This window comes from Phalacrocorax carbo, chromosome 8 (genome assembly GCF_963921805.1).
Source record: "Phalacrocorax carbo chromosome 8, bPhaCar2.1, whole genome shotgun sequence".
NCBI classification, from domain to species: domain Eukaryota; kingdom Metazoa; phylum Chordata; class Aves; order Suliformes; family Phalacrocoracidae; genus Phalacrocorax; species Phalacrocorax carbo.
The window spans coordinates 45,109,173-45,137,029 of NC_087520.1; the positions used below are offsets into that span (position 1 = coordinate 45,109,173).

The following is a 27,857-nucleotide window of genomic DNA, read 5'->3' on the forward strand; positions in this document are numbered from 1 at the left end:
CACTGCCTCTGTCTGTGCTCAGAGGTTGGCCTGCCCCGCAGCGAGCTGTTCCTCGGCACGGACACGGCTGCTGACGCCTCCAAAGGGCAGCCGGTGAACGCCCAGCTCTGTTACATGGACAGAGCCATACCAGAGCACGTGCCTTCTCATCACCAGGGCTGGCAGCTACCAGCAGGTCACGGCTCTGCCTTTCACCGCGTCTGCCGGGACAAGCCCTAGGGAAAGGAGGAGCAGGACATGGCGTGAAAGCTGGGCTTGTGCCTTATCGCGGTGGCTGGGTGTGCACAGTACCTAGCCCAGCGCCCTGCCCCGCGCCGGCTGCGCAGCAAAGGTGAGGCTGTGAGCCATCGCTGCTGTTTGTCCAAGGCCGTAATTGCCATGACCTCCCTCCAGAGGCCCTGCTGGTAAGGAAACACAAAAGAATAACATGCCCTGCGGCGCCTAGGAGGCTGGCAAAGGATTTCCAGTCATCCTGCCTTGTTACAGTCCTGGGCGGGCAAGATGCCAATCTATGAGCTTTGCAACAGGCACATAAGCTGTTCATGGGCTGGCCGCTGAACCCCCAGAGCAGACAGTAACGCCCATCTTGCACACCTTCACCCCCACACACCGATTACGATATGGAGGCGCATTCGGGCTTTCTCCTCCTCGCATCGCTGGGTTCTGCCTCGAAGTCGCTAACTTTTGCTGGATGCAGCCAGAGCCTGTCCTTGGCACCAGGGTGAGCCTTGGTGTGGGAGCTCTTCCCAAATACCTGCCCTGCCAGAGGGCTTGGTGCTGTTGGCGCCTGTGGGCTGCGGGGCCCTGGTGTCAGGGCGGTCTGCACAGGGGACAGCGGTGTGCCCTGCGCTACCTGCAGGGAAGAAGACAAGCCCCAGGCTGCGGTGAGCAAGAGACAGCTGCCAACTTTTCCTAGAATCACAGAATGGTTAGGGTTGGAAGGGACCTTTAGAGCCCATCTAGTCCAACCCCCTGCAGTGAGCAGGGACATCTTCAAGCAGAGCAGGTTGCTCAGAGCCCCGTCCAGCCTGGCCTTGGATGTTTCCGGGGATGGGGCACCTCCCACCTTTTTGGTCCACCTGTCCCATGGTTTCACCATTCTCATTGTAAAAAATTTTTTCCTTATATCCAGCCTCAATCAACCCTCCTTTAGTTTAAAACCATCACCCCTTGTCCTGTCACAACAGGCCTTGCTAAAGAGGTGGCCCCCACCCTTCCCACAGCCCCCCTTTAAGCACTGGGAGGCCGCAGTAAGGTCTCCCCACAGCCTCCTCTTCCCCGGGCTGAACAACCCCAGCTCTCCCAGCCCAGCCTCGCAGCAGAGGGGCTCCAGCCCTCGGAGCATTTCTGTGCCCTCCTCTGGACTCGCTCCAGCAGCCCCGTGTCTTTCTTGTGTCGAGGGCCCCACTTTTACTGGATGCAGCCAGAGCCCGTCCTTGGCACCAGGGCGAGCCTTGGTGCAGGAGCCCTCCCCAGACACCTGCCCTGCCAGAGGGCTTGGTGCTGTTGGTGCCTGTGGGCAAACGGGGCTCAGAGGTCTCCTACCCCGGCGTCAGGGACAGCTGTGTCCCCTGCGGGGAAGACGACAAGCCCCAAGCCACCATGGGCAAGAGGCAGCACACACCGCCACCCCGGGCCCGCCGGAGCGGGCGGCCATGGCCATGCCCCAAGATGGCGCCGCCCCGCCCGCCCTCCCTCCCCAAGATGGCGGCTGGGAGCCGCGCTCCTCCCCTCGGCGGCGGCCCCAAGATGGCGGGCGGTGGGGAGTCGGAGCGGGGCCCGGAGCCGGAGCAGGTGGTGGAGGCGCTGGAGCTGCTACTGCGGCCGCCCGCAGGGCCCGGACCGGAGGATGCCCTGCGACCGGAGACGCTGCGCAGCAACGCGGCGGCGCTGGAGGAGCGGTTGCAGCGGGTGGCGGGCTGGGCGGCGCTGCGCGGCCTGCGCCGTGCCGTGCTGGCCCGGGCCCCCGCGCTGGCCGTCGGGGTGGCGGGCGATGCCGAGCCGGGCTGGGCCGCTGCCTGCGGGCTACTGGCGTTGCTGCTGTGCCTCAAGGAGCGGCTGGTCGCCCTCGCCGCCCTCCCCGCCGCCCGCGGGGCCGGGCCCGGCAACGCGCCGCCGCCCAGCGCCGACACGCTGAGCGTGGGGCAGGGCCGGGCCGTGGGGCGGGCGCTGCGGGCCGCCGTGGGCCTGGGCCTGGCGCCCTACCTGCCGCCGGGTGTGGGGCAGCGCCCGGGGCCCCCCGCGCCGTCCCCGTTACCGCCCGCCACCCGCGGGGCCCGGCTCCACGCTGTCACCACCGCCCTGGCCGAGCTGGCCCAGCACCCCGCGCTGGGCACCCCACTCCTCGCCCGCCACCTCGGCCTCCTCCTCGCCGGCCTCTGCCTGCTGGGCCACGGCCCTGCTCCCCACAGCGAGGTCCGTGGGTCCCCTCTCCTCCTGCTCTGCTGGCATGGGCACCCGGCTATGCCAAAAAACATGTCAGGGTCTCCAGCCTCGCCATAGCGCGGCAGCATCACTCCCTGTGCCGCGCGGCTGAGCCCGTGGCCGTGCTGGGCTCCTGCTCGCGGAGACCCAGGGCTCCTGCCCAGCAGCAGCTCCCAGTTAATCTTGGTGGGAGAGATAAGGTGTGAGCCAGGGAGCCTGGCGCAGGGCATGGGCACACGGTCGGGACCAGCGGGTATAGTGCTGGCAGCTGAGCCTGTCCTCACCACCCTGGGGTTTGCTTTTTTCCAGGGTGTTTCGGAAGCAGAGCGAACACGGTGCCGGGAGGCCCTGCGGCATATCCTGGACCGCGTCTACCAGCCGCTGGCGGTGCGGGAGCTGCTCATCCTGCAGGGCCGGCCCAAGCAGGTACCCAGCGGCGGCGGCGGGGCCGTCCGTGGTGCGGGGAGCTCGGGGTGCATACTGCCCATGGTGTGTTCCCACCCTCCGAGGGTGCCTTTGCTGCTCTCCTGGAAATGTTCTTACACCTTAAAAACCAGTTCAGTGCAGCACCGCTGTCCCCAAGCACTGCATGAACACACGGGTGAAGTCTCTGGGCGTGCATTGCTTACGCAGCAGCAGCTCTGGCCTTGCTGTACGGGGGGGTGTGGGTGAACCTGGGGACTCTCATCGCAGTTACGTGAGCTGTGCCTGGCCAAGCGAAGCGCCTTCTCTTCTAGAACCTGCCCCCATCCACTTGAGGGGATGAAGCGGTGCTGCCACAGCACCAGCTGCTGTTTGTGGCCGTTTCAAAGGCTGCCTCGTGGCAGCAGGGAGGAGGGGATGGGGAACGGGTGCTCTCTGGGGAGACCTTTTTTGTTGTGTTTAGAGAGTCCCCAAGGAAGGGACGCATCCCAGCTCCAAGCGGGTGCTGGGGGCGGGTGTGTGCCCACCGGCCACCTCGCAGCTCAGGGTCAGGATGCGAGGAGCTGCTGGTGCACACACAGGATAGCACGGGGCTGCTGGCTTAGGTGCAGCTCTGTGCTGCGCACTGACCCTCTGGCTGGGATTGCATGCAATTCCCGTGCAGGCAGAAGCTGGCCTTCCCCCGTGCAAGGGTTGCAGAGGGTCTGTGCGAGGCATGGGGCAGCACTGGTGTGTGCTATGGCTCTTCCTCATAAAAGCTGGGGTTTCCTGGTTAAAACCTGAGCTGATATCCTGTGCTGGTACTTGTACAATGCCCTTAATAACATGCTTTAGCTTTTGGTCAGCCCTGAAGTGGTCAGGCAGTTGGACTAGATGATTGCTGTAGGTCCCTTCACACTGAAAATATTCCTTTCTGTTCTATTCTACTCTGTTCTAGCCCCCACCAGTGCAGGGGTGCCAGCCTGCCTCCTTGGGGTGTCCAAGCAAGCACCTCTATTTGAACTGCTCACATTGCAGGTTCGCAGCCTCCGGACAGCTCTGCAGTTTGTGCTGTCCCAGGGGATCACTTTGCTTGATGAGGGGACACTCCTGCGGACCCCTTACCTGCATCAAACCCAGCTTGTCCCCCGAGCACCCCCCCTCCCTGTGTACCATTTTGGTAATGAGGCAGAGCTGCTGCCTGACCCTGAGGGGCTTTAATTAAAGGAGGGAAGCTCTGCTCAAGGGGATGCTCTTGGGAAGGCTGGCCTCTCTCATTAAGCCCTAATTCGCTTTGTGCCACTGGATGAAGAAGGGATTTATTTAAAAGGTTTCCCTGTCCTGTGCTCCTGTCTCAAGTCCTGCGGGGCAGGGCGCAGGCTGTTTGCCTGTTAGTGAGGGTTTGCACAGGAGTGTGCAAATATGCTCCTTAGCCTGCTCCTTTGTTTCCTTTCAGAGTCCTCCCTCTCCTGGGGAAGAAACAAAGCCGGCCCTTGCTCGGGCTCCGGCATGGCTGCGGCGCCTTTGTGGTCAGCTGCTCTCCGAGAGGCTAATGAGACCCAGCGGGGTTCAGGCTGTGGTTCGGGGCATCATGGAGGGAACAGGCGGTGAGTAGGGTGCTCTGACGCTGCTCTTGGCTTCCAGGATTGCAGATTAAAAGAGACTGTGATGATGTGTCTGAGGCATTTCATCCCACGAGAGGCCCGGCAAAGACAGTGCCGTCAGAGCACTGAAATGGGAAACAGCTTTTGTCAGGCCAAGCTGACTCTGTAACACGCAGATTTTGCCTCTGACTCTGCTGATCTCCCAAACCGTGAATGCCTTCCAGCTGCAAATGCCTTTCGTTCAGGGTACACTGTCACGTTTGAGGTCCAGACTAAAAGCAGCCAAACTCAATTTAGTCTGTTTATGCCTCCATGGGGTTGCACCTGTGTGTGTACGGAGCGCGGTTCGTTCCGAGGAGCTGTGCTGGTGCCAGTTCAGTGGGAGCCATGCTCGGCGCTGGGCTGTGAGCAGCTGCAGGTGGAGCGAGACCCGTCCTGCTCCAGGGCGTGGCAGCTTTGCTCCCTTGCTTTCTCTTCCCTGCCAGGAAGGGAAGCTGTTGCTCTCTAAAAGCTGAATCCCACAGTTTCTAGTGCCAAAGCTTCCTCCGGCCAATACCAACCTGATGACACCATCCAAGCATGAGCTCCTTCCACCTTTTGGCTCATACACCTATTTGCAGAAGTTGTTTTCCAGTATCAAAGGTCTTGGATAATAAATTTTTCCCTTATGCTATTAAGCACAGGTGTCTCCTGAAAGATGTTTGGTTTAAAGAGAGTAATAAAAGCTAGAAATCCAGTTTTTGGCCAGAAACATCTGGCTTCAGCCAAAAAATGGCCTTGCGTTTGCTGTCAATCTGAGCTGATCTTGGCTTTCTGCTGGTGTAGCAGGTGGCACTGGCGCTGAAGCAGCAGCTGTGGACTGGAGAAAATGCGACATGGTTGCAAAGATCCTGGCTTCCTGCCCGCAGCAGTGCCTTTCCCTCGAGGACTACTACCGACTGGTATGCCCCCAGGTAGGTCCCTCTCTCCCCGCAGCACGTCGGCTCTGGCTGGGAATGCCACGCCGGCTCTGCCTTGGAGAGCATCAGTACTGTTGCTTCTGCTCGAGCGTGGCCTGGCTCGAGCCAGGACAACGTTGAGATATTTTTCTGCCGCTCTGGCAGCGGGATGTGTTTCTACCCTGCTCTTGAATTTTCCATATTTGATTGAAATGCTGGATAACATTGCCTGATCGCACGAGCTGTTCAGCACTGCGTGACAAGGAGCGCTCTGCTGCCGAGCTCTCGCTTCCAGCCTTTGGCTGTGGGAGTGGTGCAGGCTCTTGGTTTGAGCCTAGAAATGCATCCTGCGTTAATGTGTGCATGGGAAGGAGACCAGCTCTTCTGTATGTGCAGTGTGGTGCCAAATGTCCAGCAAAGCAGCATACAGGAGGCTCCTCAGTCTCTGCTGTTGGCTGCAAGGAGTCAGCCTGCTCCCCCGCTTCCAAGGGGCTCCTGGTCTTTGTTCATTTATTGTGGACTTTCCTTCCAGATTCTGGACTTGCTGCACATCGAGGACAAACTGACAGCGCGCCAGTTCCAGCGAGTGGCCACCACGACGCTGCTCACCATGGCGAAAGAGCACCCTCAGCTGGCAGAGAAGCACCTGCTCCAGCCCCTGTTGGCACCGCTCCTGCGGTGCTCGGAGACAGCAGGTACCGGCTGCTCTCTGCCCAGCTCCAGATTGGAGAAGAATCCGTTTCTCTTCTCGCTGATCTTTGTCTTTCCATCAGGATTTTCTCGGTGGCTGGGCTGCTGGGTGTGCAAACCCGGCTCTGTCAGTTGGGAGTGTGTGGCTGGGTGCACCGCATTTACCAGCACCCGAGTCAAATTACTATGGTGTGAGAGCCAAATAGTGGGGCTTCTGCCATTTGCTCTTTGGGAAAGTCTCCAGTCTGACAGTCTCGTTTTGGGCTCCTGGATGGAAGCCATCGGTTCCCCACACCGACCAAAGAGCTCTCTGGGGAATAATTCATCAAGAAGTTGTGGTCTGCTTTGATTTGCTTGTAACCTTGTGGAGTTTACAACACTGCAATGATATTTAGCGCCGCTAACAAGGGCTCGTAGGTTCCCATGTTGCCCTGATGGAGGAGAGGGAAGGCAAGAGAGCTATCAAAGTGCTTTCTGGTGCTGGGTGTGATAGGGTTGCTCTTCTGCTGAGACACCCCAGTATGTTGGGGTGCTGATATTTCTGCCCTTTGTTTTCAGAGCTAGCAGTGGAAGATTTATCAGCAGGGACTGTGCTGGTGACAGAGGCAGAGCTTGGCAGCTGTGTGGAAGATGTGCTCAAGGTATTGTGCCTAATTTGGGCCTGAGGGTAGGCAAGAAAACTACTCTAAGAAAGATCTGGTTTGAGACTTTCTGAGCGGTTCAGTGTGTGTGTTAGACCATGACAAAACCCAGCGCCTTCTGCAGTCATGATGCTGAGTTGAGGCCGAGAGCTGCGCAGAATAACCCTGTATGAAGCGCTGCACTTGAGGGACTGCAGCTTTATGCTGGATACCAGAGGCACTGCCTGAATCCTCTCAAGCATTCTCACCCCAAAATGTCCTGTGAGATGGCAGTGAGCTCTTGCTGGTTGTTTTCTCCCAGTGCTTTTCTGGTGTGTCAGAGTAAGGAGAGTCTGACCAGTGGGCTGGTACCAGGAGTCTCCATGGTGCTCTCGTATTCTCTCTCTCCGTGAGCTGCAGCAAGGCTTTCTGAGCATTGCTAAACTGCGCAGCTTGTAAGGACTGTTGTGCCTGGGAGTACAGTTGGAGCAGCTTCAGGACTCAGGCTGTGATCGTAGAGCAGGGAACAGCAGAGCAGGCAGGAGGCCCTGGTCAGGGATACCGCTGGCCTGGCACGTGTTGCCTCAGGCTGTCAATCCCTGTTTGAGATGATGCTGCTCACCTACCGGCATCAGAGATGTGCAGCTGGTCAGAGGGAAGGATGGGTTGCAGGGAATCCTGTTCATGCCAGTCCTCAGAGGATGCCTGAGCTCTCCTCACAGGCTGTCGCTGGCCCACTCTCCTTTTAGTGCCTCCGTGCCTCAGTTTCCTTCCTGTAGAGCATGGATAGTATGGCTCGTACTGAGCCCAGGGTTACCTGTGTGGGAGGGAAAACCTGCGGGGAGCTGCTCTCCCTCTCTCTGAGGTCTGCAGAGGGCAGCCTGAGCCAGGGTGCTGGAGCTGGAAGCCTTCCTACAGCTCCCGCAGCATTAACCCCTTGCAGTGGGGTGGGCGGCAGCCAGCTCTTGCATTGGGCCAAAATGCTTCCAAATGAGTGACCTGGAAAAGAGGGTACTCGAGGTACCGGCAAGCGCCCGGCTGTGCTGGACTGCTCAGCCCCGCAGTGAGGGCAGCTTGGCAGAGCCCCCAGCTCATCGCTCGGTGGTTGAACGGCCGGTTGGCAGCGCGGCACTCGCAGTGTGCGCTACAGAGCAAGCAGATTCAGTTTGGCTCTGAGGCTGCTGAGCTGTCACCAGGCTGAAAAAGAAAGTGAAGGTGAGCTCGGAGGCATGGCAGAGCGGCAGGGAGAGGTGGGAGTGCTGTTATCCAGGTGGAGTTATCCTGGTGGCTGCTGTTAGGAAGCAGAGAGCGTGTGGGTATGGGGGAAAGGAGGGTGGGCAGCAGCTCAGCCGCAGGGGAGATGCTGTTAGTGGCTGTGTCCTCACCTCAGGTGTCCCAGAAATGGGCGACACTGCAGCTGGTCCCCATTGGGTGTCCCCAGCAGTTCATCTTCCCCTGCTGAGATCTCTCAGGGGGCTAAAGACATTAGAGTCTGCCTAGTCCCATCGGGCAAGCAAGGTAAATTGATAATGATTAGTTGGGAAAAATGAGCAGCCTGTTTTGCGGGGACAGTTCTGAGCTGAACCCCGTGACGTGGGTTTCTGTGTGCATGAAGTTAATTTTAAAACTGTGGGTAGGTAATCCTTCAGCAGCTGCTGATGGGTGTCCAGCTGCTGTCCCTGCTGCCCTGCCCTCCAGAGCTGCTCCTGGTGCAGGACAGTACCTGGAGGCAGCAGTGGGGCCTCGGGGCTGGTCTGTGTGCCTGGCTGCCAAAGCAGGAGGGATTGATGAAGCTCAGCAGCTCTCCCAGCCCGACATTCAGGCCCCAGTCAGGTGCTGGGGGATGGGGAAGGTTCAGGAAAATGGAAGGAAACTCAGGCCTCATTGGAGAAATGCTTTGGCTTTGCCAGTAACAGACCACCTTCCATGGTAGAAGAAATCTCTTGTGGGCAGGACGGTGCAGATTTAGCACCTCTGTGGAGCCCCTTCCTGCAAGGGGTCCCTTGCAGCGACAAGCAGGGTGTTGAGCCACTCAGGTCTTGGCTCTGGCATTCGGAGGAGAGGTGGGGTCTGTTCTTGTGCTCCCTATGAAGGAACAGGGCTGTTCTGTAGAAGCCGCTCTTCTGAAACCTTCCTTCACAGCAACTTTTTCTGTGGTTCCACCAGTATCACCAGTGCCATGCTGCAGGCTTAGCTGGGCTGCTGTCCGGGCAGGCAGCGTTCTGCTGCGCGTTCCAACCCAGAAGGACATCTCCAGCCCAGGAATTCAATTTTAAGAAGCTGGGGTGACTTGCTTACTGGCATGCCCCTAGGCAGGCTAAGCTCTTAAATGGTGTGATTGTTGTAGTATTTTGCGTAGTGATGATCTGTTGTAACTAGCTGGCAGGCAGAGACCGGTCTGGAGGGCCGCTGTGTGGCTGCCGTTCACAATGCGAGTGCTGGGGGAGTGTGGGGTGGATCCCTTCTTAATGACATAGCGCTGGAGGCCTGACAGCAGCCAGATTAGCGACAGAGACTCCAGCCCTGCGGATTTGTGGGGGTTTCTTGCCTAGCAAGTGTCATTTGATGCTGAGTGGGAAACCATCCTTGGGGCTTCATCAGGGAGGCTTTGTGTACAAAAGGTTCTGGTTAGGAAGAATGGCTCCACGGGGATTAGCACAGGAGAAAAGGTCTGTTTGCTTCAATAGGGCAGGGCACAAAGTTATCAGGACAATCTCCCTCCTAGCCCTCCTACCTGGGTTGTCACACTGCCTCCAGCAGGCAGAAGCTCTTTGGTCTGTCCCCAGGGCACTTCCAGCCCTGGAGCCGGTTGCTCTCCAGCTGCGGAGGTCAGAGGTGTGGGGAGCGCTTGGGTGTGAAGGGACAGCAACTTCTGAGCAGGTCATTCACCAGCTGACACAGCTGGAAGTCCCTTGGAGAACTTGTGAAGAGACTTCATTTCCCCCCCTTTTTTTAAAGCTAAAAGCTGTGGAGGGTGATAGAGCCTGCTAAAATGAGGACCTGAACACAATAACCCTGGGTAAACCCTGAGTCCAGCTGGGCAAGGCTTGGTGTTTAACCATTTTCTAGACTGAGTTTTCCCAGCATCATGGCTTTGACTAAAAGCATCCTATCTGGCTTTTCATTTTGGACAATTCCTTTAAGACGATTCAAAGGGGAACCCAATGTTGTAAGACTTCTGTGAGTGTTTTTCCTGTGTGCTGTAGCCAGCAAGGTAGGACTTGTGTGAGGTGAGCTGGGAACAGTGGCTTGCTTGGGAAAGGGGTGCTGGTTTCGTGGAGGAGGGCACTGATTCAGGAGGGTGCTGCTTGAGATGGAGGAGAAAAGCACGGCCCTACAGCCTCCTCAAAGCCCCTGCAACCCACCTGCTCAGCTCAGCACACATCAGCCCAGCTGCCCTGCTAGGGATGGATGTCTGTACTTGAGATCTGGCTCTAGGTGCAGATTTACATAAAGATTTGCTAATTCAAAGGTGCCTGTTGCATCTCTCTGTAACACAAGACCTTACCCCTAAGCAGCAGACTTCCTGACTAGCTAGCTGCAGTGTTCCTGTAGCTTGGAGCTCTGCTGTGGTTAAGCTAATGCCAGGAGAAAGATGGTGCTGAAGGCTGCGTTAAATACAGAATATGGCATAATCAGGGAAAACGGGCTCCAGGCTGAAAGGAACAGAGGCTGTAAACCTTCTGCCATCTTCCCTGGTGGCAGCCGTTCTGTGCAAAGATGTGCTTTCTGTCCTTCCCATTGCCTTCCCTGTGCTCCACGTAGGTGTTTGACTCTCCTCCCTGTGCCCTTCTCTCTGTAGGTCTATGTGGTTGGAAATGACAGCTCGAGCCTGCTGCTGGGATCCTTACAGTCAGTCCTGGGAGTGGTTTTTTCCCTCTATTCCTTTGCCAAGCAGAATGTGTCATACTTACGGTAAGGAAGGATTGTGCACAGCTTCTTCTGGGGTTTCATCTTCTCCGTCCTGCCCACCTCCAAAGGACGTGCTCTACATGGGCACAGAGAGAAGCGAAACCAATCTTTTCACCCTGAAGAGCTCTCATTCAAAGTAGGCAGTAACTGCAGGGGTAGGCACAGTACACGACCTTACTGGCAGACTTGTGCTCAAGGTGCTGGCCATCCCCTCTCCTTTCTCTTCCCAGGCTTTCCCTGGGCTGTCCTGAGTTTGGGCCAGCCTAGTAAATACAGTCCTGGTGGGTTTTTGCTTTGCTTTGGTGATACTGGCACTTGGGTACTGGAGGCTTTCCCTAAAAGGTCTGTATAGACACAGCCTCTGGTGTTATTAAAGACATCATTAATCACTTTGAAGAGTAGTGAGTGCAAGTTTGTAGAACAAGCCAAGTTAACACTGCTGCTGGGTGAATAGAGTCGCTGCTTGCTTCTCTCTTTGCAAAGGAATTTGGCAGGGGTAACTAAAACCAAAGCTGCCTGGAAGTGTTTGGATTTCCAGACCCCTGGCACAGCGCTGCTACTCCACCTCATTAACCTGCATCTCTCCTTGGCAGGGGTTCCCCTACCACCTTACAGTGCTCCCCATCTCCTTCCTCCTCTCCCTTGGCACAGCTGACACCTTTGTGCTCTGTCAGGTTGGCGTGAAGCACCAGGCACGGCTTGCTGAGGCTGCGTGGAAGTGGCTGTCCTTGTACAGACACGCTGTTCAGACAGCATTCCCTTCCTCGCTGGGCCGAAATCTTGAAGGACCCAGATCCTTCCATCTGGGAACACCAGAAGGACGGGATGTGCTGCTGATCCCCTTATAAACTGACACAAATGCCTTCAGCTGCCGGAGCTGTCGGCCCAGAGCTTCCCAGGGAGGGTCTGTGGTTGCTCCGGAGCGCTCTTGCCTCTTCCCTCGCCCCGAGACGCGTGGCCCCCTTGCAGTGCCGGTGTGCAGCAGGCAGAGCAAGCTCACCACTGCTTTCTCTCTCCTTGCCAGCTCCCCGTGCCAGGAGATCCTGCTTTGGTTCTTGGAGAAGTCAGAGCGAGAGGCATCGCTGGCCGTGCTGGAAGGCTTTGCGGGGCTGAACAGCAGCGTGCACGTCCTCCACCCGCAGTGCCGGTTCCGTGCGGGCGGTGAGGGCGGTGCTGCCATCGTGGTGGAGGAGACCATCAGGTGAGCGCTGTTGGGGCAGTGCCAGGCGTGGAGGGCAGTCCCCAGGCATCATTTGGCACGTAGGGCTTTTCCTGGCATGCCTGGCAGAGAGCACCCAGGCGAGCTTGGGGCTGCCAGTGCTGTCCCACCATGGTTTGGTCCCCCCAGGCACCCAGGTAGCCCAACAATCCCCAAATTCTGCTTCCACCCTCCAGCCTGAGCCTGTCTCGTGGCAGATCACGGCTGCGTGGAGCGAGTGGAATCCCTCAGGCGCAGATGATGCCATCGCAGCAAGGACTCTAGCAATGCCAGCATCGCAGAGCCAGCAACTGAACTCCCCTCCTGCTCTTGCAGATGGCTTCTACAAGTGGAGGCAGAGCATGGCCATGTGGGGAATAAACTGCAGCCATTAGACTCCAGCCACGCAGGCTGGGACTGTTCAGCAGCGTGACATTTGGTTTAAAGAGAGGGGTAGCTGTTAGTTGGCAGCTACAAGCCCAGGGCAGTGCTATCGAGCAGGCAGAGCGCACAGCTCCTGCCCAGGGGTGTCTGTGGGCTGGGTGTGCCAGCAGCTGTGTGCACCCCTAACAAACCCCTGTACAACCACGCTTGTTTCGGTTTCATTTTGATCCATTCCTGACCTGAATTAGAAAAAGGTCTGCCCTGGGGTCTGCACTGGTTAAACTGGGTGTACTTCAAAATTGCTCCTTAACAGCCATGGCTCTGCCCATGTCTGCCCTGCTTTTATGGCTGCATGAATTAGCCAGTGCTAATCCTGTTCTTTATAGGATGGCTGGATTAAATGTGATGCTTGCACCCGTGGCTTCTGTTAATGTTGTTCCTTTAATGAACGCAGGTTAATTAATAAACTGAGTGCGTGATCGCGTAGATCAAATGAACTGAGCAATAGTTTGGCTCAGTTGCCTCCAGGCTTCCACTTTCCGGTAGTGCAGTGAAAGGCGGCATCCAAGAGAAGGCAGAAGCGGGGTTTCACCTTGCTGTGGAGTAGTTCAGAGCCAGCCCGGGAGGGGGTCTGGGTGCATTCGTGGTGGTGACAGAGTGACCTGTTTCAGCGATGAAGATGAGGCCCTCTACCAGAAGGTTTCCTCGGAGCAGTGCCGTGTGGAGAGCTTGGTGGAGCTCTTGTCTCACTGCCAGAAGAGCGGTCTAGCCGGAGACTTCTTCATCCACTGCCTGAAGGTAAGGGCTGGCAAGTCTCTGTTCGGGGCACATCTGCAGGAACGGTTTCCCTGGGCCAAGCGGTGTGTGTGGCAGATGGCAAAGGGGACTGAGCGTCCCCTTACGTGCCTCGGGAGCACTGAGCCCCGAGGGATCCCGTATCAGTGATACGGCACGTATCAGGGATACGGCTCGCGGTGGGGCAGTCCTGCTGTGTGCCGGGCAGGAGAGGCCGGGAGAGGGGAGGCAGCCTTGGTCCCTGAAGGGGTTAACCCTCATTCCCCCTGGGCTCTTTCAACGACAGGGGCATGTCTGAAGTTTAATGGTGTGTTTGAGGCTGTGAATAATCCCTGTTGCTTCCTTGGCTCTAGCAGGGCACCTGCTGCCTTTGATCACATGCCGAGCCCCAGCGGTTCCCTCCAGGCCTTGCCTGGGCTGGGATGCCCTTTCTGTGCCCGTGGTGGCAGGCAGAGCCCCAGCCCGTAGTCAGGTGGGGTTTGCAGCACCCTGGGTGTAGGGACACTGCTGTGACACAGGTGGGACACCCGGGAGCAGTGGGCAGCTCTCGCAGACCGTGACGTACCGAGCGGAAGGTCCTGGTCGTGTGAGGAGTCAGCACGAGCTCTGCAGAGGGGACAGGGGGGTCCGAGCGCCTTTGTGAGCAGCTGCTGCCAAAAGCAAGGCTGCAAGCAAACAGAGGCCCAGCAAGCCTCACAGCCCAGAGGATGGTTGGCCCTAGAAGTGCTCGGTGGTGCTCTCTGTGGCGTCCACAGGGACGGAGGTTTGCCAGGGTTTGGTCTGCTGACAGGCGCATGTGTGGAAGGGGACGAGGCTGGAAGAGGGGAGGTAACTGAGGGCCCTTTGCAGCAGGGTAGAGGTGTTGGTAATGCAAACCTGCTGCGCCCCAGACCACTGGTGTGGTGACCGTGGTGTTCCTGGCACTGATTTACCTGTATTTAACTATTGCTTCTCCATGCCCTGTGCTTCCTTCCCGGCAGGCGCTGACTTGTGTGGCTGCAGAGGACGAGGAGGATTCGAAGTTGGCTGCAGTGCCTGGAGGGAGTCTCCTGGAGCTGGAGCGGTACCACGCCGGGCAGAGGAGGAAGCTGCTGGTCCTGCAGCTTGTGGCCACGCTGTGTGAGAACGTCTCAGACACTGTGTTCACAGACGTTGCTCAGGTTGGTCATGGCAGAGCCCTGGGGGATCGGTGGCTGGAGCATGTGGCAGACCGAGCTCTGGGCCGCTGCGCTCTAAGGAGACAAGGGCTAAGAAACAGCCGGAGAGAGCTAGAGCATCCCCAGGAAAAGCAGTTTATTGATTCAGTTGCAAGTGTCTCAACAAGACAGCGCCCGATGCAGTGCCAGCAGGAAGGACAGTCAGCTGCAGAGGCAGGAGGGAGCAGCCTAGCAGTCAACTTCAGATTTGTATCCATGGCTTTGTATTAAAAGCCAAGACAGTAGTCTGTGCGTTAATCAGAACTCTGACTTACCAGCTTCTCATCTTTATTTTGAGCAAAATTTATTCCCGAGTTTAACAGCTTAAAGACATCTGTACCCGACAGACCTTTTAAGCAAGAGTTTGCTGCCGGACCGTGGTGTTGGTGCCTGTTTTTTCTGGCACATCTCGGCAGGCACCTCCGGGAGCTGCGGCAGCTGGGCTGCCAGCCGGACAAACACGGCGCCGCCGCGTCCGGCTTGCCCCTCGCCCCCAGATAGGCCAGTCATGGCTTTTCTCTCGTTTCTGCTGCTGAGACGCCCGCACCGAGCGATGCGTCCGGTCGTCAGGGCCGGCCTAACTGTGCTCGTACGGTTGGCGCTTGCCCATGTCTTCATGAATGGGCAGCCGCAAAATTTATTCAATATTGTCATTTCAAAGGCCAGCTGAGACTCATTGAACCTGGTACCAAAAACGATGGTTAAAGTATGGCACTTCTGCAGCAGCGCTGAGGGGGTCGGCTGCTGGGCGCCGAGGGCAGCACAGTGTTCCCCAGCCGATCGGTGTATTTTAACTTCCTCATCCTACATTGGGGTGTTTTTTTTTTAACTCGGTGACCTGGTTATGCCGGTTAGCTGTGACTGGCTTGATCAGAGGCGGTCACCGCTAGCACAGGTTTCCCGTGGGACAAAGGAGTCTTTGTGTGCGCTCTGCAGTGGCAGAGGGGACCCTGCCGGTGTCATTGCGGCACCCGCCGGTGCGGCAGCCGGCGCTGCTTTGTCCTTACCTGCCCCTCTGCCGCAGCCACCCACACGGGACCGGCGCTGCTCCCTGGGTCAGCCCATTGGGATGGGAAACAGGGAAGGATTTTTGCCAGGTTTCTGGGTCCGGCCATGCATCTAGTGTAAAAAGAAACAACCACCAGTGAAGAAACCCAGACAAAAAAAGCCACTCTACCCCCACGTGGGGGTTGTATTTCAGGGAGCGCTCCCTCGGGTTGGGGCAGCAGTTGCAGAGCTGGTTTCAAGTGTGTTCTGCAGCACAGGGTTCCTCCAGGGCGTTGGTTCTTGCTGTGGGTGCTCCGGAGCGTGGCTTTGTGCATAACGGGGTGGGAGCAAGCGGGATCCCTCTTCCCAAAGCCAGACCCCAGCAATGGTGGCAGCTCTGGCACAATTTATTTTATTTACATTTCCCTGCCTTCACAACTGAGTTCCATGAGACTGACGTGATGTCCTTGATACACCAAGGATGTTCTCCTCCTCCATGAGACAAACGTGTCCCAGTGTTTTATTTTTTCAAGAGTTTTTCCCCTTCCAGATTAAGGTGGGGGTTTTGAACTTTTAGATTAGTGGGTTTTTTTAACTTTTTGTTTTTCTTACTAGCAATCTACTAATAGATTATTTATTCATGATGTTCATATTTTTTTTGCATTAAATTAATTTCAACCCCTTGACCTTCTGTGTCACTGATTTGTGAGAGCAGGTGTTCTGACTTCTGTTTTTAGTTTTGTGCTGTTTGACGGCATTTCTTCTCTGGACTAATGAGCCCAGAAGGTCCCTAAGCCTTTTCCGCAGCCCGTCCCAGCCCGCCTCCCTCCTCGCTGCAGTGGGGATGCGCTTAACGAAGCTGGCAGCAATCAGGTCTCCCGCTGATGAGGAAGCACGTTGCCTGCACCCGCTGCCCGTGCCCTGGAGGCTGGAAGTGTGGGGTTTGGTGCAAGAGTACCTCGTTGCCCTCGTACTTTGTTTTCCAAAGTAGGAGCAAAATAGTTCCTTCTCTTTTGCAACACTCCTGCTACATAGGAATGACCCTGATGCAGCCCCTTCCCAGCACGGCTGGGTGCCGGGGGGCTCGCCCCGAGCTGTGCGGTGCCAGCGCAGCTAGCAAAGGCATGGAGACAATAAACTCAGTAATTTTGAGCTCCGTTAGAAAGGCAGGAAGCCTGCGGGATCAAAGATACCGGTGCCAAGTGTCGAGAAGGCCAAATCCAGCCAGGCGGGATCGTTATGGGCTTGGAGAGGGGGGAAGTATTGTGAGAAAAATCACAGAATAAGTGACACGTGGTAAATGGCCTGGCTCCAGCGTCGGCTGCGTGTGGGTGACGGGTGTCTGATACCGGGGAGCCGGCAGGAGCTGGAGCCCTGCAGAGCCCTCCCGGGCAAGGGCAGGTGGTGGGGAGCAGCCCTGGCCTCAGGCAGGGAAGGGGCCGTGCGCCTCCCCAGAGCTTGCGCGGGGCGCGAGCAGGTGTGATTTTTCTTGTAATGAAGTTTATCTGAGCCATGGTAAATCCCTGCTCAAGCCCGGCCGTCGCCGCAGTGCCGTGCGCCGGCGGTCTGCAGCACCGGTGCCTTCCCGGAGCCACGTGCACTTCAGCTCTCGCTGTCTCTGTTGCGCCTATTTGAATTTTCCAAGCCTGAGCTTTTCTCTAATGCAATTTCATATGAACCCTTCGTGTTTCCCTGTTGTTGCCACCACCCCGACCTTCCATCTCGGACCCATCCCAGCTGGCTTTCCAGCTCCTAGCCCATGGCACGGCCATGGCGGAGCAGAGAAGGTGCCAGGCTGCCTCCCCCGCCCCTGTAGCCCCTGTGGGGGCTTTGCCAAAAGCAGCCGCTGCGGTTTAACCATGGCTGTGTCCCAGGGCTGCGGTGGATGGGCAGACGGGCAGCGTGAGCTTGCCCAGCCCATGCCGGAGCACGGCAGCTGTGGCCGCTGACAGACCAGGCTGCCCGGCTCGGCCGCCCTCCCAGCCCTGCTCCCTAAATCCTTGCCTGCTGGTGCACACAGCCCAGCACGGGGCTGGGGGCTGCAACCCTGGGAAATCAGCCCCTCCGCGCCAATGCCGGAGAGGAGGGCAGTGGTTCGGGGTTCCGGCACACCTGCAGCCCCCTCGGGAGCCCTGACTCCCTCCTGCATCCCCGGTGCCTCCCCAGCGGGGCCGCATCAGCGCCCCAGCCATCCCCCAGCTCCCTGGCACTGCTGAGCCCGCTCACTCAGGAGCTGGGAAGGCAGCTGGGATGGGTCTGAGAGGGAAGGTCCGGGGGTGGAAAAATTCAGGTGGAGACAAACAGCAAGAGCTAAAGAGCCCCCGGCTCCGGGAAGGCACCGGCACCCCGAGGTGTGGGCTGGGGCAGGCAGTGGCAGCCTCCTGGGAGCACCCTGGGGATCTCCCCTCCTAACTGCTCTTCCCCGCGCTGTCTGCCGGCAGGTGGAGGAGTTCGTGGCCGCCACGCTGCAGCGGGCCTGCGTCAGCCCAGCGCGGGGCCCCGGCGCGGCGGCGGAGGCGCAGACCCTCGCCATGGCCATGGGGCTCGTGGCCGCCATGCTCGGCGGAGCCGTCCAGGTGAGGGGGTGAAGCTGGGACGCTCAGCGGCCGTGGGATGTGGGGAGCGGGGAGGCCAGATACCATCCTGCCGCACCTGGCCGAGGGGTGCTGCAGCCGGTGCTCTGGCACCTGGGTGCTCCCCAGGCTGGGGTCCCTCTTTAATCCCAGGGTGCCTATGTATATAGGTGTATATATATTATTTTTCCTCAGAGCAGTGCCAGGGCTCTGGCTGGGGGCACGATCCCGGCAGGGCACCTGTGAGAGCCCAATTAATTAATGTATAATCCAAAATCCCCTTCTGAGAAGGTGCTGACAGAGCAGCGCAGTCACATACACCATCTTTAAGTACCAGCACCGCATCCTCTGCATCCCTACGCATCCACGGGCTCCGTCTCCGGAGCAGAACGAAGTTTCTGGTGTGGGCTATGCTGTTCTTGGAAATCCTCTGTAAAAACGGTACCTTGCTCGGTTACGCCGTTACACGGTGTCAGCTGAACCGCCGTCGGGGAGCGAGCGCACGTTCCTTAGCGCGCTGCAATCACTCCGGCTTGCACCGCTGAGCTGCCAGGATTGCTTCATCCCCGGACTTGCCCAAAGGAAAAGCCAACTGTTAATGGAAAAAGATAATTTATTGTGTCTTACTGCTGAATTCCCAACGTTGGGAAAAGAACAGTAGTTGGAGAAAACTTAAAACCAGAGTCTCGCGGCTCTAATGGGCTCCTCCCAGGCGAGCTCCTGTTCCTGCTCCAGCGTTAATGGGAGCAGCTTAACTCGGCAACTTGAATGCAAAAGGTGTTGGAGGCAGCTGCAAAGCTGTTTGGGTTTCAGTGGCCAAAGGATTTTTTTTTACACAATCATCCAAGAGCTCCCCAAAAATCTCTGCTAAAGCATCACTTTTCAAGTCTTACAGCCCAAATTTTGCTTCTGGGATTAGCAGTTAAATCCAATTTAGGGCAGGAATTTCTCCCCCTTGGGTGTTGCAGCTTTGGGGCAGGTTGCAGCTGCCTTTTCTGGAGCTTCCTTCCAGGCAGGACAGAAGGCAGGACAGAAGGCAAGCCCCACACAGCACTGGCAGGGTGGTGGGAGGGTTGTCCCCAGCTCAGCCCCCCCATGCTGAGTGCAAGGGTCCCACACTGACACCACTCTCCTTTGGGCTCTTGCCCTTCCCGCCTCCTCCCACGGCACCTCCGAGCCAGGCCGGTGAGGTCGCGGCTGCTGCCCTGCGGCGGTGCCGCAGCTGGGGTCAGCGCGGGGGCCGTGGGACATCGCTGTCCCCAAGGGCAGCTCGTGGCTCCTGGAGCCCGGCTCGTGGGGTGGGGATGGAGGGCGGCCGGCTTGGGCTGCGAAACGGCCTCTGGGGCCCGTGCAGCTCTGGGGCTGCCTGCCTGCCTTGCCAGGACCACCGCAGGGAGTGAGCCTCCTGCTCCGGCCGTGCTAATGCTGCTTCTCTCCCCGCCACAGCTGCAATCCGGGGACTTCGCAGTGCTGAAGCGGCTGGTGCCGTTGCTGGAGGAGCTTTCCCGCACCTACCCCGAGCCGCTCACCCAGGAGCTGGCCGCAGACCTGCGCATCGCCATCTGCACCCACGGGGCCTTCTCCCCCGGGACGGTGGGCGCCGCTGCCGATGGCGTGCTGGGGAAGAAGCCGGGGACAGGAGCGCAGAGCCCTGCCGGCATCGCCAGCGGAGCCCCAAGCCCGGGGGGTGGCAGGGCACCGGCACGGCATGGCCACAGCAGCCCCTCAGCTCCCAGGGAGGGGAGCGAAGAGCAGAGTGTGAGCCATGAGCCCGGCACCACAGGTACTGCTCCAGCCCCGTGTGCCGACAGCCCGGCCCCGGCTGGACTCCAGGAGCTCCTGGTATCAGCCTATGACCCCCAGCCCCCCAGCCGGGCAGCCGCCCTGCGCCACCTCTCCAGCCTGATCACGCAGCGGGATCCGGAGGCGCTTCAGCTTCAGGAGAAACTGCTACAGGTACCGGGCTCCCACCGCGGTCCCCGTCCTGTACCACGGCAGGGATCTGGGGATGGGCCATATTACTGGAGCCCCCGACCTTGGTCTCACCGTCGGCTGAAGGTGCCAGGCAGGAGGGAGCAGGGCTGCTGCCACACGCTGTCGGCCCGGCATGGGGCTGCTGCCGACGGCGCTTCCGCTCTCCTCGCAGGTCTTCCTGGAGAACGTGCAGCATGAGGACGCCTTTGTCTACCTCTCGGCCATCCAAGGTGAGCGATGCCCAGCTGGGGCGAGTGCCGGCACTTCACAGCAGAGTGTTTTTGTGGTGGTGGGGCTTTGGGCAGCGAGGGCGAAGAGCAGTTCAGCTGCAGCCAGGCATGGGGCTCGGCATCTCCTGCCCTTGTGGACCACGTCTTCACGCTGTTTGGTCAAGCCTGGGGCTGTGTGCAGGCTCTGCGCTGCATTCCCAAAGCCAGCGGGCTTCGTCTCCCAGTTGTGCTTACTCAGTGGGTAATTAGTTCATTTACCCTCTGACTGAACTGATCCGCACAGACCACAAGCGCCTCCTCGGCGGAGCCCTGGGCAGGTTCACCCTCAGGGCATCCCCCGGCTGGGTGACACCCGGGACACCGTCCCCGTGCCAGGTCCATGCCGCCAGCCTGGGGCTGCGGAGTGGGCGCGGCCCCAGCACCCCAACCCTGCGCCCGGCTGACATTTTGGCTTCCTGGTCTTGTTCAGCTGGGGCTGGCAGAGGAGCCAGGTCTGTGGGGACCCACTGGTGCTCCCCTGGCACTCGGCCATGTCCGTCCCCATGGCCAAGGTGGTAACTACTGACGGGTGCCAGCCAGCCCTGTGGAAGTGGAACCACGGCGACTTTCTCCAGGTCGGTTCCATGATCCATCGCATCTCATGGCCTTGCAAATTGTTGCCCCTGCTGAGGGGGGAGAGCAGCAGTGGGCACGCACCCAGCCCCAGGGCTGGTCCCGGCTCTGCAGGCAGGAGGTGGGGAGCAGCAGGCAGACAGGAGAGCAGTGTGCCGCTCTGCTCGCCGCTCTCCTCCCTGCACCGGGCTGCTGCTGCTGGGGGCACTGAGAGCTACCGCTGCTCACGCCGCTTCCCAGGAAAACCCTCAGGTCCACGCTTGCTCTGGCATGCTCGGCGCAACCCCATGGCACCGGGCTGCCCGTTGGGATTTGCAGGCAGGTGCCTCCGCATCCGGGGTGACGCGGGCGACCTGTGCAATGGATGTGCCAGCAGTTTGCGGTGCGCCGGGTTACTTCCAAGGGAGGTGCCATTCCCATGACCTGAAGCAATACCTGCACCTCCGGGAGACCCGGCTGCCATTGGGAACACAACCCTCAGCAGCAGCTGGAAAAGGAGCTTATCGCTGTGCTTCCCTCTGCCTGTACGATCTTGAGTGGGACGGGTTTGTCCTTGCCCTGCAGGTGAAACACAAACGCTTCAACCGTCCCTGGGTGATTAATACACCCTGTGCAGCTGCCTCCGTGTTTCGCAGCCCGGCTGTGGCTGTGATTAACCCTGACGCGGTTCCTTGCGGCGGTGACTCACCCAGCCCGCGCCGCATTGGCAGCAGCACCTGCGGCGTGCCGTGCGCGGTGCTGCCGTGTGTGCCAAGTGGGCTCCCCGCTGCCCCGGTCGAGCTCCCCGCTGCCCCAGTCGGGGTCCCCACTGCCCCGGTTGGGCTCCCTGCTGCCCCGGTTGGCCTCTCCACCGCAGCAGCAGGGCTTGCCGGCCAGCCGGCCGTGCTGGTGCTGGGACCGGAGCCGGCTGGCGCAGCGCTGCTGGGAAGCCGGGCTCCGGTGAGGTGATGCCAGATGAGAGGTCGCTGCCCCGCTGGACGTGCCCGGGCTTGCAGAGGGTAACCCACGCCGGGCGCCCTCCGATAAGCAGGGAATGGGGTTGGAGGTGAAGGCAGCTGCTCCTCGAGGGCAGGGGAGCTGGGACTCAGCCTGACTCAGTGCTTGGCACTGCTGGGGCAGCCTCTGCCACTTGCCCTTTCCCTGGAGAGCAGCTGCCTTTCCTCATCGGAGAGGCGCCTGCCACCCGGGGAGCCCAGCACTGCCGGAGCACTGCCTGGTGCCTGCCCCAGCAGGGTTTTTCACCCAGCACTGCCTGTGATGCCCTGCTCAGGCTTGCTGGCTCTGGGCAGCTCTCTAAAGGGATTGCAAAGCCAGTGCATCCCCGTGGCGTAGCCCAGTGCGTGCCCTGCATTCAGGGTCCGACCCCCTTCGTCCCCAAGGATACACGGCAGGCGCGGGGTGCGCTTGGGCTCCGGCTTCCAGCCTGGGCCAGGCAAACCCAGGGGGTTTGTGGAGCCCCGGCAGGGATGAGCACACACCAGCAGCGTCTGCCCGACGGCCAGGAGCGGAGAACTGCGGTCCAACACTGTGCCTGAGCATCACCTACAGTACCCAGCTGCCCTGGAGCTCTGCCAGCCCGGGGGTGGGCCCTGCAGCATCCGACGGCTGCTCTGCCGAGTCGACGCTAGGTCAATGAACATTAACCGGTGGCAATTAGTGGGCACCTGCTGCCAACTGCTCAATGACTGATCTTTCAGCTTGGCACCCAACTGGACCTGGTGCTGGGCTGCCCTGGTTCCCAGTGGTTCCTCTGCCGAGGGTGGTGGCATGGGCCATCCTCATGCCTGGCCCTGATCCCCGCTTTCCTCTCGCTCTCCCCCCAGGCGTTGCCCTGCTCTCCAGTGAGTACCCGGAGCAGATCCTGCCCGTCCTGCTGGCACGGTACAGGTGCCCGGTGCAGGGCACGGAGGACACCGCGGCTGCCATCACCAGGATGAAGCTGGGCGAGGTGCTGATGCGCGTCACCCGGGCACTGGGTGAGTCCCCATGGACACGTGCTACCGCTGCCGGCAGCCACGGTGCTGCTCGGCCCCTTGCTGCTCTCTGCCATCCTGCCAGGTCCAGGGCGTGAAGCTGTCGGTGGCTTCTTGTTGTCCAGAGGGGAGAATCAGCTCTCGTGGCCCCGCCATGGGGGGTTGGAAGCCGAAGGGCGGCTGGCTGGGGTTTGCCAGTGGGCTGGAGCAAGGCGGCAGATCCTGCCAGCAGCCCACCGTCCCCTCGGCTGGCAGCGCTGGGCTCGGAGGCTGCCGGGAAGCGCCCAGACACGTAGGGCTTAGGGGTAAAAGCTGGATGAGGCCTTTCCGGCAGCCACTGTTGGGACACGTCCTAAAATGCCTCGTCTTATTCCCCAGCAGAGGCCAGGCCAGCAGGAGCAGGGGGACGGAGCTCTCCACAGCTGGGGAAGGTGGCAGTGGGTGTCCCCTCTGCCAGGGCAGCCGGGATGGTGTCCCCAGTCACCAGCCGGGTGCTTTGTTCCCCAGGTTGGCCATGGCAAAGCCAACCTCCCTGGCTGCCCGGCCTGCCGGAGCTCTTCTCCACGGCACAGCCGCTGCAGCAGCATCCCCTGGCTGTGGTCGCATCCCTGAGCCCTGCCGGCGGCGGGCATCCTGCTGGGGCTGGTGCTCCATGGGCCGGGTCGTGCCGCTCCCCTGCCCCGCTGCCGGGAAGGGGAGAGGGCATCCTAGGGGCTGGCAATCCCCTCATCTCCCCGTGGAGCTCATGCGAGCGCTGGCGGAGCCTCTTGGTCTCTGAAGGCCCCTGGACTATGTCTGTGTGTCCAGCCCTCGCCTTGCCCGGTGCTGCAGCTGCACCACGCTGCGTTTGCCTCGGCAGCTGCCCACAGCACGGCTGGCAGAGGGACGGTGGGCACGGCCTCCGCTGCGGCTCTCCCCTCTCCCCGCGGTGCCTCTGCCGCGGGCAGCGACTCCGGCACGTCCTGGCTCGCCTGCGTATTTATAGAACAAATTGCATGAAGTTGTTTTTGTTGCAAAGCTTCAGGATTCAAGAGCAAGGATTTAGCCGGTGCTTCCAGAAACGCTCTGCTCTGTGCAGCAGCACTGCTGTGGTTCAGCGGTCTCCTGCTGCAGCCTGGGGACCGCTGTGCCTCCCTCCTGCCCCGTCCCTGTCCCCATCCCTGCCTGCCATCCCACCGGAGTAGATTTTTTCCAATGTGGGAGGGGATTTTGCAGCAGATGCGTATCACCCAGCAAGCGGCAGCCCCGTCCCAAGCACATGGCAACGTTCCTCTGCCTCCAGCAACACGGGGCCAAGCGCCATGCAAGGGTTCATGGAGGCCTTGCACTGACCCGGTTAGCTTTCGCTGCAAACCCATTAAATCTACTCTGGGTGCACCATGGCACACCTTCCCCCTTCTCCGTCAGCAAACACCTGCCTTGCTTGCTGCAGGAAGGGAAACACTGTGCCCCTTCTGTGGCCAGCCGGCACAGGGCAGGAGATGCAGCATGCTGGGATCATCCAGCATGGCTGGGACTGCCGTAATACCGGTGCCTGGGGCGCCAGCACGGAGCAGGCTGTGTTCCAGAGGAAGAGTGTCTGTCCTCGGCGCAGTCCTTTAGTAACAGGGAGGGCCGTGTAGGAAGAGTGAAGCTACGACAGGACGGTCCTACGGAAGGACCCGGCTGCCTGCCGCCTTGCCTGTTCCTGCCCGGCTCTCGGCCATCGCATGCACCCAGCAGTGCTGCCAGGCTGGCGGCGTGCCGGCGGCGCGGGGGCTGACCAGTCCCCAGCCCCTCACCGCAGCGACCCCGGCCCTGAGTGATGGGGTCCCACCGCTGCAGGGCTTAATCCTGTCCCTGCAGCCCAGACCATCCCACTGCCTCTGTTGGCTGCAGGACACCAGGGTCCAGGGGCTTACGGGGCTCAGGAGAGCCGGGAACCTGCCGAGCTGGCGGGCCAGCTAGCCCGCCAGAGCTACCTCCTTTCTTCCGTCACTCCCAGGCGAGTGCTACCCCGCCTGCCCCTCGGCCGGAGCAGCCCCTGCCCGGTGGGAGCCGAGCCCGTGCCGTGGGGTGCGCGGCCGGCGGCACCTCTTGTGCTGGGTTATTGTGCATGCCGCTCACGGGCTCTGCGCACCGACCTCTAATTAGGCGGCTCACACATCCGCAGCGCCTGCGTGTGCTAATTGGGGAGGGGTGTGCGTGGCTGAATTACGTGTGAATTTGGGCTTTGCACTCGTTTCTGTGTGCTGTGTCTGTGGTCACCTCTGAACGGTCCCGTGGGGGCCGGGGGATGCACCGAACGGCCCCAGACAAAGGCCTTTGCCGTGGGGTGTGTGCTGTCGGGGTTTGCCGGCACCGCGGGGGTCTGTGCCACGATGTCCTCGTCCCTGGCACCACAGCAGGTCCCCGCTGATGCTCTGGCTGTGCCTTGCTGAGAGCTGGGTCCCCGCGCTGGGTGCAAGGCATGCTCCAGATGTTGCATCCAGCTGTTTAGTGGTGCTGTAAGGGGGGGGGGAGCAATCCGGCTGCTCCCAATGGCGCTGGGACTTTGGCAGGAAGGGGCTGTGGGTTTTCCCTTGCCCGTGACGTGCCGCTCCGCTCTCTCTTGCAGGGGACATGGTGTTCAAGCACCGGGAGCCGCTGGTCCAGGCCTTCCTGCAGGGCGCGCGGGACCCCGACGGCGCGCTGCGGGCCAGCAGCCTCTCCAACCTGGGCGAGCTCTGCCAGCGCCTCGGCTTCCAGCTGGGCTCCATCGTCCAGGAGGTACCGGCTCCTTCCTGGCACTGCCAGCCCCTTGCCAAGGGTGGTTCGTTAGCAGATGGCAGGGCTGCTGAGGGCTCGCTGCTGGGGGCACAGCAGCCTGGCGTTCCCATAAAGGGCATGAGGGATATTTGCTGATAGCGGAGAGTATAAAAGTCGTTGGATCTGAAGGAAATGGGGAATTCTAACCCCCATATAATCAGCTAAAGATGTCGCTTCTGCGGGGAAGCGGTAGCCCGAGGAAACGCAGTGGTGCCTGCTCCACCCATGGCAATCACGCTGCAGGAGACCCGGAGGCAGGGTTAGTACCTGCCACCGGCACCTCCTTCCACTTAATGAGACCTTGTTACCCTTCCTGTTATCACTGGCAGGGGCACCCGGCCCTCACCCTGGCTGCCTGGCTGCAGGCTCCTGGCGAGACGCGGCTGCCGCTGGAGCTGAGGTCCTGGTGGGGTGAGCCCGGCTCTCGGGGGGCTTCTCCCCAGGGACTGCGGGGAGGTTTGCCAGGAGGCGTTGGTATCACGGTCCGGCAGCCCTCAAGCTGCCCTGTGCCCCCACGGAAGTTGGAACTTTCTCCCCCGGTGCCTCCTGGAGCAGGAGGGAGGTCAGGAGACATCAGGGATGAGGCACTCGGGCTTCTTTCCCCAGTCCCTGCTCGCAGCCGCTCGGCATCGGTTGGGTACCGGCAGCGTTTGATGAGATGCCAATGCACCACACGCAGCTATTTCGGGAAGGCGCTAGCTCTGCTAATTCTCCCGGCTGTCACTGCCAGGGGTTTAATTAGGTTCCTTCGACTCTGCCTGCTTTTTATAAAGCTTTCCAAGGCATCTGCATGCTCGGTCCCCATGAGAGGGAGGGCTGCTCGGAGCCTCGCAACCCGCAGAAAGCCAGTCCCCTTGACTGGGTGCCCAGCCCCGGGCTGGGTGCAGGGGTCCCATCCTCACCCTCCAGGCGCAGGCCACCCAGGCACATCCCCACCACCATGGTTGGCCGCTCTGCCGGGTCTCCCCCATGTCCCCTGCCCCTGATACAACTCCCCCCCCTCCGGCCCTGTCCCTGCAGGTCACCTCCTGCTTGACGGCCATAGCCAAGACAGACCCCGAGGCGGAGGTGCGAAGAGCCGCCGTGCATGTGGTGGTGCTGCTGCTGCGGGGGCTCAGCGAGAAGGCCACCGAGGTGGGTCACCTCCCTGCTTGTCCCCCAGGCAGGGGCAGCCTCCGCCAAGCTCCTGGGCATCCCTGGGCACGGTGCTCCTTGGGCACAGCCCCTGCCCCGTGGGGCTCATTCCCAGGCAGCTTCCAGGGAAAGGCCTGTGGGACCGGGACCTCCAGCTTATGCCTCCCCCACCAAAGGGCCCCTCGAGCGCTGGATCCTTCCTGGGGCAGAGAGGACATCATGGAGGTGTCCCTCTGAGCTGCTTGGCCATGCCGTGGGGCAGTGCCGTGCCATGCGCGGGGCACTGCCAGCTCTCAGGAGCCATGGGAGTTATTCGTTACTGATTTGACTTGGAAATGCCCAGTTTTTCCGTGGGCTGTGGCCTCCCTCCCCATTTCCCAGCAATGAGCATGTTGGGACTCGGCTCTGGTGGAGGACGTGGCCGATTCCCCACGGGAATCCCTGCAATGCAGATCTCGGCTTCCCCTCGTGCCCCCATGCCGGGGGGACGCCGTGATGTGCCGCTGTGCTGGACTGCGCGGCTGGCGTGTGAGGACACCGAGTCACGGGAGGGTCGGGGCTCACGCCCAGGGCACGGTGGCGGTGGTGGTGCCGCCGTGTCCTGGCACCGCCAGCGGTGGTGGAAGGGGCTGCACCGTGCCTGCCGGGGCACGCCGAGGGTTGCGTTTCAGGTTGGTGTGGGTGTGGGCGAGACACCAGTGGGTGCTGACAGTTGTCCTGCCCACTCTGCCCAGGTGCTGCGGGATGTCCTGCGGGACCTCTACCGTCTGCTGAAGCACGTGGTGGTGGCCGAGCCTGACGGTGCGACGGTGCTGCACGCCCAGCTGGCACTGGAGGAGCTGGACGCGGTGATGAGGAGGGTCCTCTTCCCCCCGCAGGCGCTGGAGAAGAAGATCGTGGTGCTCCCATAGCAGGGCTGGGGCCACAGAAACGAACTCTCCCTGCTGTGGTGTCAGGGCCAAGCGGGCCCCCGGGGGGAAGGGTTTGCTGTGCCCCCAGAACACCATCAGCGGGGTCCCAGCCAGGGAAGAAGCCACAGCCTCCGGAGGGCAGTGGCTGCCCTCTGGGATCCCCATGGCTGGGGCAGGGGGTGCTCACTGGGATGGGGCAGGAGATTAAAAGCAGATGTTCTCAGCCCTGCACCTCTGACATTCTCTGGGAGCCAGCGAAGCCCCTGGGTGCCATCGTGGCCATGTCCCGGCCCGTGGCTGGGCTGTGCTCGCCCTCGCACGCTTGGGGTGGCAGCAGTGGTGTGGGCCCTGGTGCACCCCTGGGTCCTGTGGGAGGGTGGGCATCAGCCCCCAGGGCCGGCCCTGGGCTGGGGGAGCTGCCAACGGGGCCAGTGCCTCGGGTTCCCGTGCAGCCAACCAGCACTGGGTGCTGCACCTGCCCCCGAGGGGAGCTGGGAGGGAGGGAGGGGGGCT

General features: G+C 60.5%; 1 protein-coding gene across 3 annotated transcripts; it reads left to right on the plus strand.

Moving 5' to 3' along the window:
• Nucleotides 1-1,656: 1,656 nt before the first annotated feature.
• Nucleotides 1,657-27,567, plus strand: TANGO6 (transport and golgi organization 6 homolog). Of its 3 annotated transcripts, XM_064459828.1 has the most exons (18): nucleotides 1,657-2,415; nucleotides 2,734-2,850; nucleotides 4,283-4,433; nucleotides 5,256-5,383; nucleotides 5,901-6,063; nucleotides 6,617-6,699; nucleotides 10,481-10,593; nucleotides 11,615-11,791; nucleotides 12,844-12,970; nucleotides 13,948-14,127; nucleotides 17,592-17,726; nucleotides 19,170-19,679; nucleotides 19,870-19,927; nucleotides 22,363-22,515; nucleotides 25,109-25,260; nucleotides 25,629-25,710; nucleotides 26,320-26,433; nucleotides 27,168-27,567. In XM_064459828.1, the coding sequence occupies exons 1-18, from the start codon at nucleotides 1,672-1,674 to the stop codon at nucleotides 27,230-27,232; spliced, it is 3,252 nt and encodes a 1,083-aa protein (XP_064315898.1). In that variant the 5' UTR covers nucleotides 1,657-1,671; the 3' UTR covers nucleotides 27,233-27,567. The 3 variants fall into 3 exon arrangements, with proteins under 3 accessions (XP_064315898.1, XP_064315896.1, XP_064315897.1); XM_064459826.1 differs by lacking the exon at nucleotides 25,629-25,710; XM_064459827.1 differs by lacking the exon at nucleotides 25,629-25,710 and having other exon boundaries at nucleotides 5,259-5,383.
• Nucleotides 27,568-27,857: the final 290 nt, after the last annotated feature.